General features: G+C 40.3%; 1 protein-coding gene across 2 annotated transcripts in view; it reads right to left on the bottom strand.

The window, feature by feature from the left end:
- The window catches only part of MAPK1 (mitogen-activated protein kinase 1), a 120,854-nt gene that overhangs the window by 64,414 nt on the left and 39,853 nt on the right, over positions 1-16,587 (bottom strand). Inside the window, exon 2 of one of the 2 annotated variants that reach the window (XM_072723413.1) lies at positions 10,114-10,258. The exons of the other annotated variant lie outside the window; for it this stretch is intronic. Coding sequence (XP_072579514.1) covers positions 10,114-10,241 — 128 coding nt within the window. The 5' untranslated portion in view covers positions 10,242-10,258. The remainder of the gene's footprint in view (positions 1-10,113; positions 10,259-16,587) is intronic. 2 annotated transcript variants of the gene reach the window in all.

The following is a 16,587-nucleotide window of genomic DNA, read 5'->3' as shown; positions in this document are numbered from 1 at the left end:
TCTAAGGAAGTAGCATTTAAAACAGACTTGAGGACAGCCCTCAAGTGTGGGGGCTCAGCAGTTTAGCGCCACCTTCGGCCCAGGGTATGATCCTGGTAGACCGGGGATCGAGTCCCACGTCGGGCTCCCTGCATGGAGCCTGCTTCTCCCACTGCCTGTGCCTCTGCCTCTCTCTGTGTGTCTCTCATGAATAAATAAATAAAATCATAAATAAAATAAAATAAAATATAAAATAAAATATAAAATAAAATCATAAAATAAAATAAAATAATAAAATAGTAAAAAAATAAATAAAAAAAATAAAATAAAATAAAATAAAATAAAATAAAATAAAATAAAATAAAATAAAATAAAATAAATAAAATAACCAGAAAGATGAGCAGGAATTAGGCAAGTTGAAGAAGGACAGGGACAAGTACGGAGGAGTTAGGCTGGAGGATTTCTGGGCTCAAAAGGTTTCCAGGGTGGCTGAAGCACACCAAGCAGACAGTGTTCAGGGTTAGGCTGAAGAAATAGGCAGTTCTGCTAAAGAATTAAGATAAGTGTTCTTCCACTATAAGCTGAGAACTGAAAGTGCCAAATTTATATTTTTAAATAATCTTTCCAGCTATAATACGCAGAATGAATTGTAAAAAGGAAAAAGTAAAAAAGAAAAGAAAAAGAAAGAAAGGAAAGAAACCATTTGAAGCACTCCAATGGTATCAGTGAGAGAAGACAGCACCTTGGACTAAACAACAAGCACAAGTGGCACTTTACGGAAGTCAGTTACTGTGTGAAACTGTGCAATCTACTGCAGGACGTTTAGCATCCCAGGCCAAAGAGCTCTATGAACCAGAAGCATACTCAATTCAGGAAAATAATTTTAAAAAGAAAAAGAAAAACCACCACACCTCTGAGGGGAGTGGTAAAGCCCCTGGAATATACAAGAGCAACAACAGGGAGACAGGAGGAAGAGCAAGTCAATGAGATGGGTGAGCCAATGAGATGGGTGAGCCAGTCGGGTAATACCACTGGGGTCCCAAAAGGAGCTGTACAGATGGGAGAAGAAATTTCACAACACACAGGACTTGTATTCAGAATATATAAAGAACTCTCACAACTTCAAAATAAGAGGATAAACAAGCACGGTGCTTAAAAAAATAAATAAATAAAATAAAATAAAATAAAATAAAATAAAATAAAATAAAATAAAATAAAATAAAATAAAATAAAATAAAATAAAGAATAAATATTTTTTGTGTGAAAACACATGAAAAGATGATTGATGAATCACAGGGGAAAATGCAAATGTAAACCACATACTCTTTAGAATGGCTAAAATAAAAAAGACTAATCACATGAAGTGCTGGTAAAGATGTAGAAAAGCTAGGACTCACATACTACAACTGCAATTCTACAACTACTACAGAAAAGTTAGGCAGTTTCTGAAAAGCTAAATGTACACAGATCGTACAACTCAGCAATTCCACGGCTAAGTGTTTACTCAAGAAATGAAAATATAGGGATCCCTGGGTGGCTCAGCGGTTTAGCGCCTGCCTTTGGCCCAGGGCGCGATCCTGGAGTCCCTGGATCGAGTCCCACGTCGGGCTCCTGGCATGGAGCCTGCTTCTCCCTCCTCCTGTGTTCTCTGCCTCTCTCTCTAGGTCTATCATAAATAAATACATCTTTAAAAAAAAAAAAAGAAATGAAAACATATGTCCACACAGAATCGTACACAAATGTTTGTGGGAGTTTTATGCACAGTAGCCACAAACTTGGAACAACCTAGTGTCCATTAAAACAAGAAAAGGGTGGGACGCCTGGGTAGCTCAGTGGTTGAACATCTTGGCTCAGGTTGTGGTCCTGGGATCGAGTCCCACTTCAGGCTCCCCACTGAGAGCCTGCTTCTCCTTCTGCCTATGCCTCTGTTTCTGTTTCTCTAATGAATAAATAAATAAAATCTTAAAAAAAAAAAAGGAACGGTAAACAAACTGCGCCATCTCTATACAATGGAAGAATACTCAGCAACAGAAAGGAAACAACTACAGCCCTGATACATGGAACACCAAAGATGAATCTGAAATAACTATGTCAAGTGACAGAGCCAGGCACAAAAAGTACACTTTTCTTTTCTTTTCTTTTCTTTTTTTTTTTAGAGGGAGACAGAGAAGGCAGGAGCAGAGGGAGGGAGAGGGAGAGAGAATCCCAAGCAGGCTCCACGTCCAGCACAAAGCCTGCCGAGCTCCATCTCACAACCCTGAAGATCATGACCTGAGCTGAAATCAAGAGCCACTGAACTACCCAGGCACCCCAAAAGCACAACTTTCAAACTCCATTTACATGAACTTCTAGAAAAATTGAAGCTGAGCAATAGTTATAGAAAACTGATCTGTGACAGCCTGAGGTGAAGACTGATTGTAAAGGGATACAAGGGTGCCTTTCTAGGGTTAAGTAACGTTCTATATCTTTGCTGTGGTGGTGGTTACACAAGTATATCCACTTGCCAAGATTCACTAAACTGTACACATAGAGAAGGTGCATTTTACCATATATATATTACACCTCAAAGGTGATTAAGAAAATTGAGCTGTGCTATAAATTATAGGGTTGGTTTTCTTTCATGGTTCATATACTTATACTGAAGCCAATTCCAAAAGAAATGTTCAAACAAGTTTTGAGCAATGGCAGGATCATCAGAATAAATGCCCAAATTTCCACCATTATTGCTGAGGCTTTAATATAATTATAAAATTTCTGTTATGTTCCAGTTTTCTCATCCTTCCCAATCCCCTGTCATTATAATCATTTCTTAGCAAAAGCTCAATAATATTTGTGGATAATAAAGAATGTCTAAATAAAGTAGGTATCTTATCTTGCACAAGCACACAGATTGTACACGCTGTTAAGCAACTAAAATGCTACCTATCAACTGTGAATGAGGTATTTTTAGAGAAAGCTATTAAGCTGTTCTCCAAGCTACCCATTTTGATGAACTTTAATTATCTGAACAAAACTACAGTACTTCATTTTACAGATAAAAATTAACTTGTCTTCAGATGCTAAGTAAGTTAGACTGATCCAAATTAATGTTCCAAAAATAAGAAGATAGATAATACAAATGACTGCTTTAAAAGAAAATGTATTCCTTACCTCAGCTTGATTCTCTCATAATTTACTAACCAAGAAAGCCAGTGCAAAGGGTTTTGTAAGAGGATGCAAACCATTAGGTGAGCAAAAAATAGCTTGTCTAAAGCCATTTCGACTCTAAAACCATCATTTTAAGAATCACAGCTTTATGGGACACCTGGGTGGCTCAGCAGTTAAGCGCCTCCCTTCGGCTCAGGTCGTGATCCCAGGATCCAGGATCAAGTCTTGCATCGGGCTCCCTGCAAGCAACCTGCTTCTCCCTCTGCCTGTGTCTCTGCCTCTCTCCCTCAGCCTGTATCTTTCATGAATAAATAATCTTAAAAAAAAAAAAAAAAAAAGATCACAGGTCCAGGGGCACCTGGGTGGATGAGTTGGTTAGGCATATGACTCTTGATTTTGGCTCAGGTCATAATCTCAGAGTCAGGCTCTGTGCTAAGCATGGAACCTGCTTAAGATTCTCTCTCTCCCCCTTCCTCTGCCCCCCCCCCCCCACCTCTTTCCCGCTCTCTTTAGGGAAAAAAAAAAATCAGGGCAGCCCCAGTGGCCCAGCGGTTTAGCGTCGCCCTCAGCCTGGGGTATGATCCTGGAGACCTGGGATCAAGTCCCACATGAGGCTCCCCGCATGGAGCCTGTCTCCCTCTGCCTCTCCCTCTGCCTCTCTCTCTGTGTGTCTGTCATGAATAAGTAAATAAAATATTTTTTAAAAAGGTAAAAAAAAAATCAGTGCTCCAATATAATATCACAGCTTAAGATCTGATGTCATTGATACATACACAACCTTTCTGGACAGTCCAGAGCTTAAAAAAAGTTTGGCTGTCTATATGTGCATATTTCAATCTCTTCAGTAATAAAACAGGAGCCAAGAGTCAAAGAGTTCCAACTCTATCCCTTCCTGAGACATCACTGAGTTACCTAACAAGGATCTCTGAACAATCGTTTGCTTGGATCAAAAATGAGGAAAGCCCAAAGTTTGTAAAGATTGCAGAAATAGCAGATGTAAAGCCAAAAAGATATAAGGCTTTCCCCCAAAAATGGCAGCAATTCTTATTGTTTTATTATATTATTCACTATATTCATTAATCTTAAAAAGGAAACACCATTAGGAAAGAACACCATGGGGCACCTGGGTGGCTCAGTCTGTTAGGTATCTGCCCTCAGCTCAGGTCATGATCCCAGAGTCCCAGAACGGAGTCCTGCACTGGGCTCCCAGCTCGGTGGAGAGTCTGTTTCTCCTTCTTTTGCTCTCACTCTCTCTCAAATAAATAAATATTTATTTACTTTTTAAAATAAATATTTAAAAAAAAAAAGGGAAAGAAAACACCAGACTTCAAATTAGGAGGGTCTGAGTTTTAGTCCTAGTTTTTGCTATGCCCTACATGTCTGCTCTGACAGTGCTGGCCAGTTACCAAAGAAGAGAAGACTCTAATATTCTGTGTTCAGGCTTCTTCTAAACATAGCCAAGCAAAAAAAAGCTAATATGCATACACGACAATGAAAAAGATACCTACACCTAATAATGTATATACACATGTGTGCATAGATAAAAACATAAAAAGCCACTTGTAGTGGCTTATATTTTGTAAAAGTTCCTCAAATTTTTGATGGATTAAAGAATACAAATTATGGGGGAGCCTGGGTGGCTCTGACTCTTTGTTTCGGTGCAGGTCATGATCTCAGGGTCCTGGGATCAAGCCCTGTGCTGGGCTCCATGCTAGCGGAGAATCTGAGGATTCTCTCTTGCAAATAAACAAACCTTTAAAAAAAAGTATACAAATTATTGGAAGAGTATGAAAAACTAACATTCCTTGTCTCTTGAATAGGAGAAATGAGTCTATGCTATTAGATCTTTTTGTTTTGTTTTGTTTTATTTTTTTAGATCTAAGATACCATAACAGGATTTGGTACCCTATCATCATCCTAAAAATCCACAACCAGTAAATCTTGTTTAAGTTGAAGCATGTTTGGGTAACAACACAAAATCAGTATTCTTTGTAACAGATACTCTAATCCAAAGCTGTGCTATTTAGAAGTGATCTTTGGGGTGCCTGGGTGGCTTAGTCAGTTAAGCATCCAACTCTTGATCTTGGCTCAGGTCTTGTCCCAGGGTTGTGAGTTCAAGCCCCATGCTGAACTTAAAAAAAAAAAAAAAAAAGTGATCTTTGTAATTCCACTGTGCTCTGAACTTGTCATGACAAAGAGACAGAAACCTTGATGAAGCAGATGGGCCACTCACTTTTTGCTTATTGCCTTACATTTCCTTCCTTGGTTATTCTCTCCCACCTTCACTGGGCAAGAATTTTCTAAGGGTCAGGTCAGGCTGGTTAGTAGTGTGCTATAACGACAGCTAGAAGTCATCAACAACAAAGACTAAGAGCATCAAGTCTCTTCCAGTGCCAAGCTTCAATGGTAGCACAGGCACCTCTGTGTGCCTCTGCACTTGGAAGTAGACTAAGAAAACGAAAAAGGACCTCTCTATTCATTATGACCATAGTGTCCGAAGCACTTGACACAGTGCTAAGAGCTTTAAAAAAAAACCTTAAAAAAAAAAAAAAGATTTTATTTATTTATTCATGAGAGACACAGAAAGAAAGGCAGAGGGGATCCCTGGGTGGCGCAGCGGTTTAGCGCCTGCCTTTGGCCCAGGGCGCAATCCTGGAGACCCGGGATCGAATCCCACATCGGGCTCCCGGTGCATGGAGCCTGCTTCTCCCTCTGCCTTTGTCTCTGCCTCTCTCTCTCTCTCTCTCTGTGACTATCATAAACAAATAAAAAAAAATTAAAAATAAAAAAAAAAGAAAGAAAGAAAGAAAGGCAGAGACATAGGCAGGGGAAGAAGCAGGCTCCATGCAGGGAGCCCGATGTGCGACTCGATCCCAGGACTGCGGGATCACACCCTGAGCCAAAGGTAGATGGCTCAACCACTGAGCCACCCAGGCATCCCTAAAAAAAATCCTTACATACTATCTTTACCATAACCCTATGAAGTAACCCATTTTGTGGATGATGAAACTCAGGCAGATGGGAAGAGTCATGTAAGATGTCTGTGAATACTTAACCAACAGCTAACAGAACTGGTACTTAAACCCACATGTGCTGACCTCCCATATTCTCAGCCAGTACATCAAATGAGGACCCACAGTCCTCTACTAGCCATGCCCTCTTGGTAGTGGTGATGAACCAAAACTAGGCCCAAAACTGAGCCACATTTTGATAGGTAACTGGAAGAAGAAGAAAAAAAAAAAAGGCAGACAATGAAGACAAGAAAAAATGATCATGATTATAATACAGATATGTTCTGCTTTCCAAAGCAGCCTACCTGTTTTGTTGGTTCTGGCTATTTAGATGTTCTTCAGGATGAGCCAAAATTCATCTCCCCGAAACAACAGACAAAAATATATGCTGAAGGGCAGCCCCGGTGGCGCAGCGGTTGAATACCGCCTGCAGCCCAGGGTGTGATCCTGGGGTCCCTGGATCGAGTCCTACGTCAGGCTCCCTGCATGGAGCCTGCTTCTCCCTCTGCCTGTGTCTCTGCCCCTCTCTCTCTGTGTCTCTATGAATAAATAAATAAAATCTTAAAAACAACAAATATATGCTGATTATGAGGTGTGATTGGGGCGCCTGGTGGCTCAGGTCATGTTCCCAGGGTCCTGGGATTGAGCCTTGCATCAGACTTTTGCTCAGTGGGGAGCCTGCTTCTCCCTCTCGCTCTGCCTGCCACTCCCTCTGCTTATGCTCTCTCTCTCTCTGTCAAATAAATAAAATCTTTTTAAAAAGAAAGAGAGAGAGAGAGAGAGAGAATATGAGGAGGGGGGAGTGGGAGAGTATACTTGAAGGCAGAAGACAGAAACCCAAACAAACCAGATACAAGGGGCCTGAATGGAGACAAGCAAAAAGAAGATGGTGAAAAGCTGAAGAGGGACACACCTGGGTAGCTCAGCAGTTGGGCATCTGCCTTCAGCTCAGCTCATAATCCTGGAGACCGGGATCGAGTCCCACATCAGGCTTCCTGCAAGGAGCTTGGTTCTCTTTCTGCCTAGGTCTCGTCTGCCTCTCTCTGTCTCTCATGAATAAATTTAAAAAACTTTTTTTTTTTTAAAGATTTTTATTTATTTATTCATGAGAGACACAGACAGAGAGAGAGCGGCAGACACACAGGCAGAGGGAGAAGCAGGCTCCATGCAGGGAGCCCAATGTACTCCATCCCGGGTCTCCAGGATTACACCCTGGACTGAAGGCAGGTGCTAAACCGCTGAGCCATCCAGGGATCCCTAAATTTAAAAATCTTAAAAAGAAAAGAAAACCTGAAGAAATCAGAATCCAGAGATTTTCAGTGGCACTAATTATGACACTTAAGTGATTTGTCTCCAGCATCTATCATAACCCCGAGCAAGATCAGGGTGGATTCTTGTAAAATGGGAGTGGAAAGATAAGTTGAGCATCTGGTCAGAGGAGAGGTCAACAGCCAGAATCCAGACCAATGCCAGACCAGACTAATATACTGGGAAAACCACAGAAATCTCAAGCCAAAGGGCACAGGGCAAAGAAAGAAGGGACAACATAGAGCTTTGGTTTCTAAGAGGATGACCAACTTCATGAGTTTGACCCTTGCACACCTTCGTAAGCTAAACTCTGATGAGTCAAGTCAAAGAAAGAGCACCTGAGGGACGCCTGGGTAGCTCAGCAGTTGAGCATCTACCTTTGGCTCAGGGTGTGATCCCGCGGTCCCAGGATCAAGTCCCACATTGGGCTCCCTGTGGGAAGCCTGCTTCTCCCTCTGCCTATGTCTCTGCCTCTCTCTGTGTGTGTCTCTCATGAATAAATAAATAAAATCTTTAAAAATAAAAAGAAAGAGCAACTCAGAGGACTGTTCCCATCACTGAAACATAAAGTAGTTGTTACCCTTAAAAATAAAACTGAGTGGGACCCCTGGGTGGCTCAGTGGTTTAGCACCTGCCTTTGGCCCAGGGCATGATCTTCAAGTCCCAAGATCGAGTCCCACGTCAGGTTCCCTGCATGGAGCCTGCTTCTCTCTGCCTATGTCTCTGCCTCTCTCTCTCTGTCTCTCATTAATAAATAAAATCTTTTTTAAAAATTAAAAAAAACTGAATTATTTTACCACTAAAAATGGGTTTAATCAGGAACAACAGAGTTACAATTTGGGACACACAAACTACAGTAAGACCACAGGCAAATCCGACAAAAGAGAGAAATTTCATTTTATGGAGCAGGAAGTTGGAAGGGGTTGTTCTGAACAAAAGTCCATTGAAGGGGGATCCCTGGGTGGTGCAGCGGTTTGGCGCCTGCCTTTGGCCCAGGGCGCGATCCTGGAGACCCGGGATCGAATCCCACGTCGGGCTCCCGGTGCATGGAGCCTGCTTCTCCCTCTGCCTGTGTCTCTGCCTCTCTCTCTCTCTCTCTCTCTCTCTGTGACTATCATAAGTAAAAAAAAAAAAAAAGTCCATTTAAGGGACACCTGGCTGGCTCAGTGGCTGAGCATCTGCCTTCAGCTCAGGGCATGATCCTGGGGTCCTGAGAAGGAGTCCCACATCCGGCTCCCCACAGGGAGCCTGCTTCTCCTTCAGCCTGTGTCTCTGCCTCTCTCTCTGTCTCCCATGAATAAATAAAAGTCTAAAAAAAAAAAGTCCATTGGAGAAAAGCAAAAGTTTAGGGTGAGGATGGTTTCTCATTGGCTGAATTGTAGAGGCAGTTAATTTCTTTTTCTTTCTTTCTTTCTCTCTCTCTCTCTTTCCTTTCTTTCTTTCTTTCTCTCTCTCTCTCTTTCCTTTCTTTCTTTCTTTCTCTCTCTCTCTCTCTCTTTCTTTCTTTGAGGCAGTTAATTTCTTTTTTTTTATTTTTTTTTATTTTTTTTTTTATTTTTTATTTTTGAGGCAGTTAATTTCTTATAGGAGATACGATGTATCTCTCCCTACTGGGGCCTCCAAGCATTTTTTCCTGTTGACATTCTTCTGTTAGGTTCTATAATTGACATCCAGCAGTAAGGTCCTGCTCTAGGCTCCCAACTCCACTTTAGCAAGGTTTCACTTTATTAATTTTCAGTGTCTAGAAATCCAAGTGTCTTATGAACCGTCACTGTCAGAAATATCAAACACCTGCCTCAGACATGTGGAAAATGACTAAGATGGGGGGGGAAATGACTAAGATGGGGAAAATGTTTAAGCTTGAAGTATACAGTATTATTACCTAAACTGAAAAGAGCTGCCTGCACAATTAAGCAGGTGGTGAGATGTTATATAACAGATGCTAAACTAGGTAAAGTAGAAAACTGTAACATATAATTATAACTAAAATGCCAGTAAGAAAATCTCCAGTCAGCTCTGGAAAACTAATTTACTTCTTCCCATTAAAAAAGTTTCTGCAGGGGAGCCCTGGTGGCCTGGGATCAGGTCCCACGTCGGGCTCCCTGCACGGAGCCTGCTTCTCCCTCTACCTGTGTCTCTGCCACTCTCTCCTTCTGTGTCTCTCGTGAGTAAATAAAATCTTAAAAAAAAAAAAAAAAAGTTTCTGCAGTTAAATGTTTTCGGGTTTTTTGCACAACCCATCATGACAGAAGCAGCAGATAAGGAAAGAATATCCTGAGCAAAATTTGATAATCTCTTACATGTATGTCAAGTTATAAAATGTAAGCAATTAACTCTCATATATTGCTGATGGGAATGCAAACTGTATTAATTTCTGGAGAGGAATTTGGCAATACTCACAAAATTATTTATCTACATCTATCTTTTGATTCAGCAATCCCACTCCTAATCTGCCCTGGAGATACACCTCCAATAATAGGAAACTATAGATGTGCAAGGTTATTTGTGGCAGCATTTATAGTTATTAGTTTCATAATACTGGAAATAATCTAACTACCCCTATATACTGGAGGGAGGCTGAATAAATTATGGTACACCCACACAAAGGAGTACTATACAACTGTAAAAAATAAGATCCCTAGCAAACTGATAATACAGGGTGACTCACTGGTTGAGCATCTGCCTTCGGCTCAGGGTGTGATCCTGGGTTCCTCGGATCAAGTCCCACGTTGGGCTCCCCATAGGGAGCCTGCTTCTCCCTCTGCCTGCATCTCTGCCTCTCTCTGTATCTCTCATGAATAAATAAATGAAATCTTTGCAAAAAAAAAAAAAAAAAGAACTGATAATAGAATGGTTTCCAAAATACAGTGTTTAAAAAGAAAAAAAAGCAAGTACAAAAGCAGTTTATACTACGCTATTTTTTTAAAGATTTTATAACATGTATTTTATATACATACACACTGCTTATGTGTACAAGAAATATAAGGATAAACCAGAAACTGACAGGACACCTATAGCAGGGTGAGTGGGAAAATGACAAAGCAGAGAATGAGAGCAGATGAGGAAGGAATAAGATACTTCTCCCTGGAAAAAAAAAAAAAAAAAAAGATACTTCTCTCTGGAGCATGCCTGTTGTGTAAGTCTAACTCTTAGAACCATAGCAATGTATCACATACTCAAAACTATCAAGCAAACAAAACCAGGATGCAGGAAGAAGCCAAAATGGAACACAACTAGTAACAAATGAACCTAACTATATTACAAATGTATAATATCACATTGAAGGGCATGAGGAAGAAACCAAGTAGCCTCCATAACTTTGGAAAACAGTATTTTAACTGGATGCTCTAAAGCTAAAATCAGAACCGTACACAAATCCTGTAATCTAGTTTGTAAATTTATTTCTCACAAGGATATGGGTTAGCAATTCTGAAATTACTTTATGTATATAGAGAATGGATCTGAACAAATAAACAAATGGAAAATAATGAGCCAGATGGCAAAGAATGACAAGAGGGAAGGCTAAAATAAACCATATAGTGTTGGATTAGAATCAAGAGGTATCAGTATGAACCCACAGTTTTTAATATATACACAACAAATAGATACAGAAATACAGTTGTGTGTATAAATGTGGACTGGTATATGTACACGTTTTCCGAGCTGTAGGCTGAGAAGACCTCAAAACACCACCACCTCAGTAGCAATGATCAAACTTTGCACCTAAGAGGAACCCAAAAAAGGGGGAAGGTTTATTGAAAGGATCTGGGAGTCAATCTGAAGGAACAAACAAAGGTCAATGTTGCAACAATTTCAACAACAAAATAATGACAGTATAGGATTATAACCCACGGAATAAAACAAATATCCATGAGTTCATACTAAAATAACAAATAGAGACAGAACATGGAGACTTCTAACTTTGGGAAACGAACTAGGGGTGGTGGAAGGGGAGGAGGGCAGGGGATGGGGGTGAATGGGTGACAGGCACTGAAGGGGCCACTTGACGGGATGAGCACTGGGGTTATTCTCTATGTTGGCAAATTGAACACCAATAAAAAATAAATTTATTAAAATAAATAAATAAATAAATAAATAAATAAATAAAATGAAACAACAAATAAACAGAAAAGATTGCTGTTTCCTACAGAAACATTTCAATTAATACATTTAGAAAGAATAAGGGAGGCAGAGAAATCATCATTAGGCAAATACCACAATAATATTTTTTTTGAGGAGTGGCTGGCTGGCTCAGTTGGTAGAGCATGTGACTCTTGATATCAGGGTCATGAGTTCAAGCTCCATCTTGGGGGTAAAGATTACTTTACAAAATTATTAAAGTTACCATCTCCAAGAATAAGACAAAAAACATCATGAATGGGATCCCTGGGTGGTGCAGCAGTTTGGCGCCTGCCTTTGGCCCAGGGCGCGATCCTGGAGACCCGGGATCGAATCCCACGTCGGACTCCCGGTGCATGGAGCCTGCTTCTCCCTCTGCCTGTGTCTCTGCCTCTCTCTCTCTCTCTCCCTCTCTGTGACTATCATAAATAAATAAAAATAAAATAAAAAATCATGAACTCTCAAACATGCTTTCAGAAGGACACACCACTTTTTTCGCATTTTTTGCCAAAAGTGTATAATCTCATTCCCCTCATAAGAAAACATCTAAAATAAACTGAGGGACAGTCTACAAAATAATCCAGTAGTCTGCAAATGTGTCATGGTCATGAAAGACAGGGACAGACTAAAATGGCATAGAAGAGATTTAAAGAGAAATGACAATTAAATGCAACATGGGATCCTAGAAGAAGAAAAATTACTTTAGTGGGAATATGGGGAAATCTGAATGAAATCTGAGTCTGGTTATTAATAGCACTATACCAGTTTTAATTTCCTGGTTTTCATAATTCTCCTATATGATACAAAAGATGTTACATTAGGAAAAGGTGAGTGCATGGAAACTATGAGGGCTATTTTTGCTACTTCTATTAACAGAAATAGACTACTAATATAATCTATTACGCAGCTTATAATAATCTATTACCTCAATATAAAAAGTCTAAAACAGTATATGCTTATATTAAAAATCACACGTTTGTGTAACAAAGATTTTTAAAAAACAAACAGAAAAAGAAGGAAGAATGTGAAAATAAATGGTAATTAGACTTGAATAAAGTAAAAAAAAAAGAAGGAATAGTTATTAACTGGTGAGAAAAAGAGCTAACAGACACAATATGGAAGAATAAATTAAATAAAGGACTTAATAGTTCCTGGCACAAAATAAACATTCAATAAATGTTTTGATTCATATATTTCAAAGAGAAAAGAAATAAAAAGGGCAATGGGCAGAGCCATCACGGCAAATTTCCTGTTGCACTGGCCCACTGGTTCTCAACCTTGGCTGCATGTTGAAATCAAACACGGAATTTTTTTCTTTAATGCCTGGTCTCACATCCAGAAATTGACTGACTTGGTCTAGGGTACAGTTCTGGGCACAGGATTTTTCTGTTTTTAAAGGCCCTCAATGAGTCTAATGTATAATTAAGGTTTAGAATCATTGCTCCAACCTTTCCTTCTAAGCCCACTTTGTCCTAGGCAGGTATCTCACAGTTTTAGGTTGCTGTGGGAGATACCTCCCTACAGAAGTAAGGCCAGAGGGATCCCTGGGTGGCGCAGCGGCTTGGCGCCTGCCTTTGACCCAGGGCGCGATTCTGGAGACCCGGGATCGAATCCCACATCGGGCTCCCGGTGCATGGAGCCTGCTTCTCCCTCTGCCTGTGTCTCTGCCTCTCTCACTCTCTCTGTGGCTATCATAAATAAATAAAAATTAAAAAAAAAAAAAAAAAGAAATAAGGCCAGAGAACACAAGATCTTCCAGTTATCCCTTTCTCTCTATTTTCACTTTGTATTGAATGGTTGTTGTATAGCCACAAGCAATCACTGGTTCCAGCCATGAGACAGATGAATATCATCGCAGCATCTCTGTAAAAATTTACATATACATGAAACCTCCTCCAAGAGTATCTCAATTCTTTGAGCACATCAGTGATTAACCACAAACCAAAATTTCATGTACACTCATGCAAAAACAACTTAGGTGTTTCTGGATCACTTACGGTTCCTTCTTCAGATCTTATTTGTAAGACCTGCTAAGCAGGAAGCCCGATGCAGTGCTCAATTCCGGGACCCTAGCTAGAATCATGACCTGAATCGAAGGCAGCCACTTAACCTACTGAACCACTGAGGTGCCCTCATTTTTTTTTTTTTTTTTTTTTAAGATTTAAATTCAAGTTATTTAACATATAGTGTAGAGGGTGCCTGGGTGGCTCAGTTGGTTAAACATCTGCCTTCAGCTCAGGTCATGATCCCAGGGTCCTGGGATAGAGTCCCACATTGATGTCCCTGCTCAGCAGGGAACCTGCTTCTCCCTCCCTCTGCCCATCCCCGCTACTTGGGTGCACTCTCATAAATAAAATCTTCAAAAACAATAAAAAATAAATAAAATAAAATCTTCAAAAAAAATCATGTAGTATTGGTTTCAGGAGTAGAATCGAATGATTCATCACTTAAATATAACACCTAGTGCTCATTACACTATCTCTTTCTTCCCCAACCTACCAGTATTAATGTCTCTGGGATTATGCTCATAAGGGAAAATGCATTTAAATAATAAGTACCAAAAATTGGCATTACTTTGCAGATGAGAAAACTGGCCACAGAAAAACCTCATTATCTTCAATTTTTTTTATGAGGGGTCTTTTGGATTTTATTTTCTTTTATGATTTATTTATTTGAGTGACAGAGAGACACAGTGCACAAGCAGGGGCAGGGGCAGAAAGTGAGGGACAGAGAACTTCTAGCAGGCTTCCCACTGAGTGCAGAGCCCAACTCAGGGCTCAATCACAGGACCTAAGTCCAAATCAAGTCAGAAGTTTAACCCACTAAGCCACCCAGGCACCCCAGGTTTTGTTTTCTTTCTTTTTTTTTTTTTAATTTTTTTATTTATTTACAATAGTCACACAGAGAGAGAGAGAGAGAGAGAGAGAAAGGCAGAGACACAGGCAGAGGGAGAAGCAGGCTCCATGCACCGGGAGCCTGACGTGGGATTCGATCCCGGGTCTCCAGGATCGCGCCCTGAGCCAAAGGCAGGCGCCAAACCGTTGCGCCACCCAGGGATCCCCAGGTTTTGTTTTCTAATTGATTGTTCCCATCCCTGTCTTTATCTACCCGGATCCCATAAACGTTTTGAGTTTTCTGTTTATCCTTCCATTATTTCCTTATGCAAATACATACTGATTTATTTACGTATATTGGAATAAACTGATTTCCAAACCTAAGTAGGCCACTAGAGTCAACCAGGGAGGTTTTTTAATTTAAGATTGTATTTATTTGAGAGAGACAGAGAACAAAGGGAGAAGCAGATTCCCTGCTGAGTAGAGAGCCAGATGTGGGACTCAATCCCAGGATCCTGGGATCACAACCTGAGCCAAAATCAGACACTTAATGGATTGAGCCAACCAAAGTGCCCCATCCAGAGAGTTTTTTAAAGTGTGGGCACCAAAAAAAAAAGAAAAAAGAAAAAAAAACAGCCAACCTGTGCTAGTCAGATGTTTTTAGGTCAAACCCACATTCCCATGTCGGGCGGAATAGCAGAACAGAAAGCTCTCGTGCTCTTAAATTCTTTTATACAAGCATCACTTCTAACACATATTTTACTTGGAATGTAGTAGAGCAATGTTTTTGACAATGGCCAGTTTTTATCCTATACCTATTGCTTGAACAAAAATGTCTGGGAAGTGGAGTCTGGGAAGTGGAGCCTAGAAACTCTTTGCACAAAGTTCCCCCATGTGACTCTCTGTGAAACATCTTTTAGGGTACCTGGCCAGCCCACATTCCCCTCACCCAAGGAAATTTGCCCCATTGCCATGACTGATAAAGTAATACCCGGAATACAAGAAACCATCCAAAGGCTAAACTGGACCAACTAGCTTTTCTTCCGAGAAAATGTGTGTTTGGAGGGTGGAGAATGCTGGGATGGGCCACGCATACTCACACTTCATTCTGCAGAGAGAGGAGTATGAAGCAGACAGAACCAGAAAGGGCCTGCTGCTCCAGAAAGATGACAAGAGCACTGCACCTTGATCCCTAATGACTTTCCAATTCCTCCATCTAGTCCTCCATCCCTCAGGTCCTAGCCTCAGTTTGTTTCAATAATCTGAGAGCATACACACAGAGTCCCCTGAAGATTTCAGAGACCGACAAGAATTCTGTAGCACACTGGTCAGTAGAATTACCAACTTTGTGAAACTACTCAGATTCTTCATTGCTCAAGTTACTGTGGAAATCTTATTTCTGAAATCATTTCCTTTTTTTCTCCATATATTATCTCCTCATTTTCACCTCTGAGCCATAAATATATCTGTGCCCAAACACAATCAAAGATTAAGAAAGGGAAATACTGCAAGAGAGTGGCTACCCCCAGATAACTCACAATACTGACCCACAGCACAAAGTAACTGATGATCTCCAGGACAACTGCTGAAACTCCTGCCTTTACGCACTTCGGAAAACCTACTGACATGATAGAGCAGCACGTGTTAGAAGAACTAACCTTAAAACTTCTCAAGTTTTATTTTGGGTCATGTTACAAATGCTGGTCTTGGAAATACTGAAATCTAATTCAACATCTTGCACTGTCACAACTCTATGCTTGTAACATTGGCCATGTCTCTTAACCTTGCTGAACCTCAGTATCTTCCCCTGAAAAATCACCTCCCACACACTGTATAGTTATTTGGAGGAATAAGTATCTGTGAACTACATAAATTCAGTACATAAGCAAACAATACTGCCACCTAAAAACAATTTTTATGAGTCCCAGCCCCAACAATCTGTTATTTTATTATCATTTAAAAAGAACCATTAAATCACTTAATACTCATTTTCTTTTGACCATTGTAAACTGTGTATTTTAATTTCCCTCATATTTTCATTAAACATAAAAAATACGCTTATTTTTAAGAACATGATAATAATATTGAACTTTAGAAGAATTCCTGGGACACCTGGGTGGCTCAGCAGTTGAGCATCTGCCTTTGGCTCAGGGCATGATCCCAAAGTCCTGGGATCGAGTCTCACATCA

Source organism: Vulpes vulpes, chromosome 10, assembly GCF_048418805.1.
Source record: "Vulpes vulpes isolate BD-2025 chromosome 10, VulVul3, whole genome shotgun sequence".
Classification (NCBI taxonomy): Eukaryota; Metazoa; Chordata; class Mammalia; order Carnivora; family Canidae; genus Vulpes; species Vulpes vulpes.
Note: the sequence above shows the minus strand (reverse complement) of the source record. Positions and strands in the feature narration are given on the sequence as shown.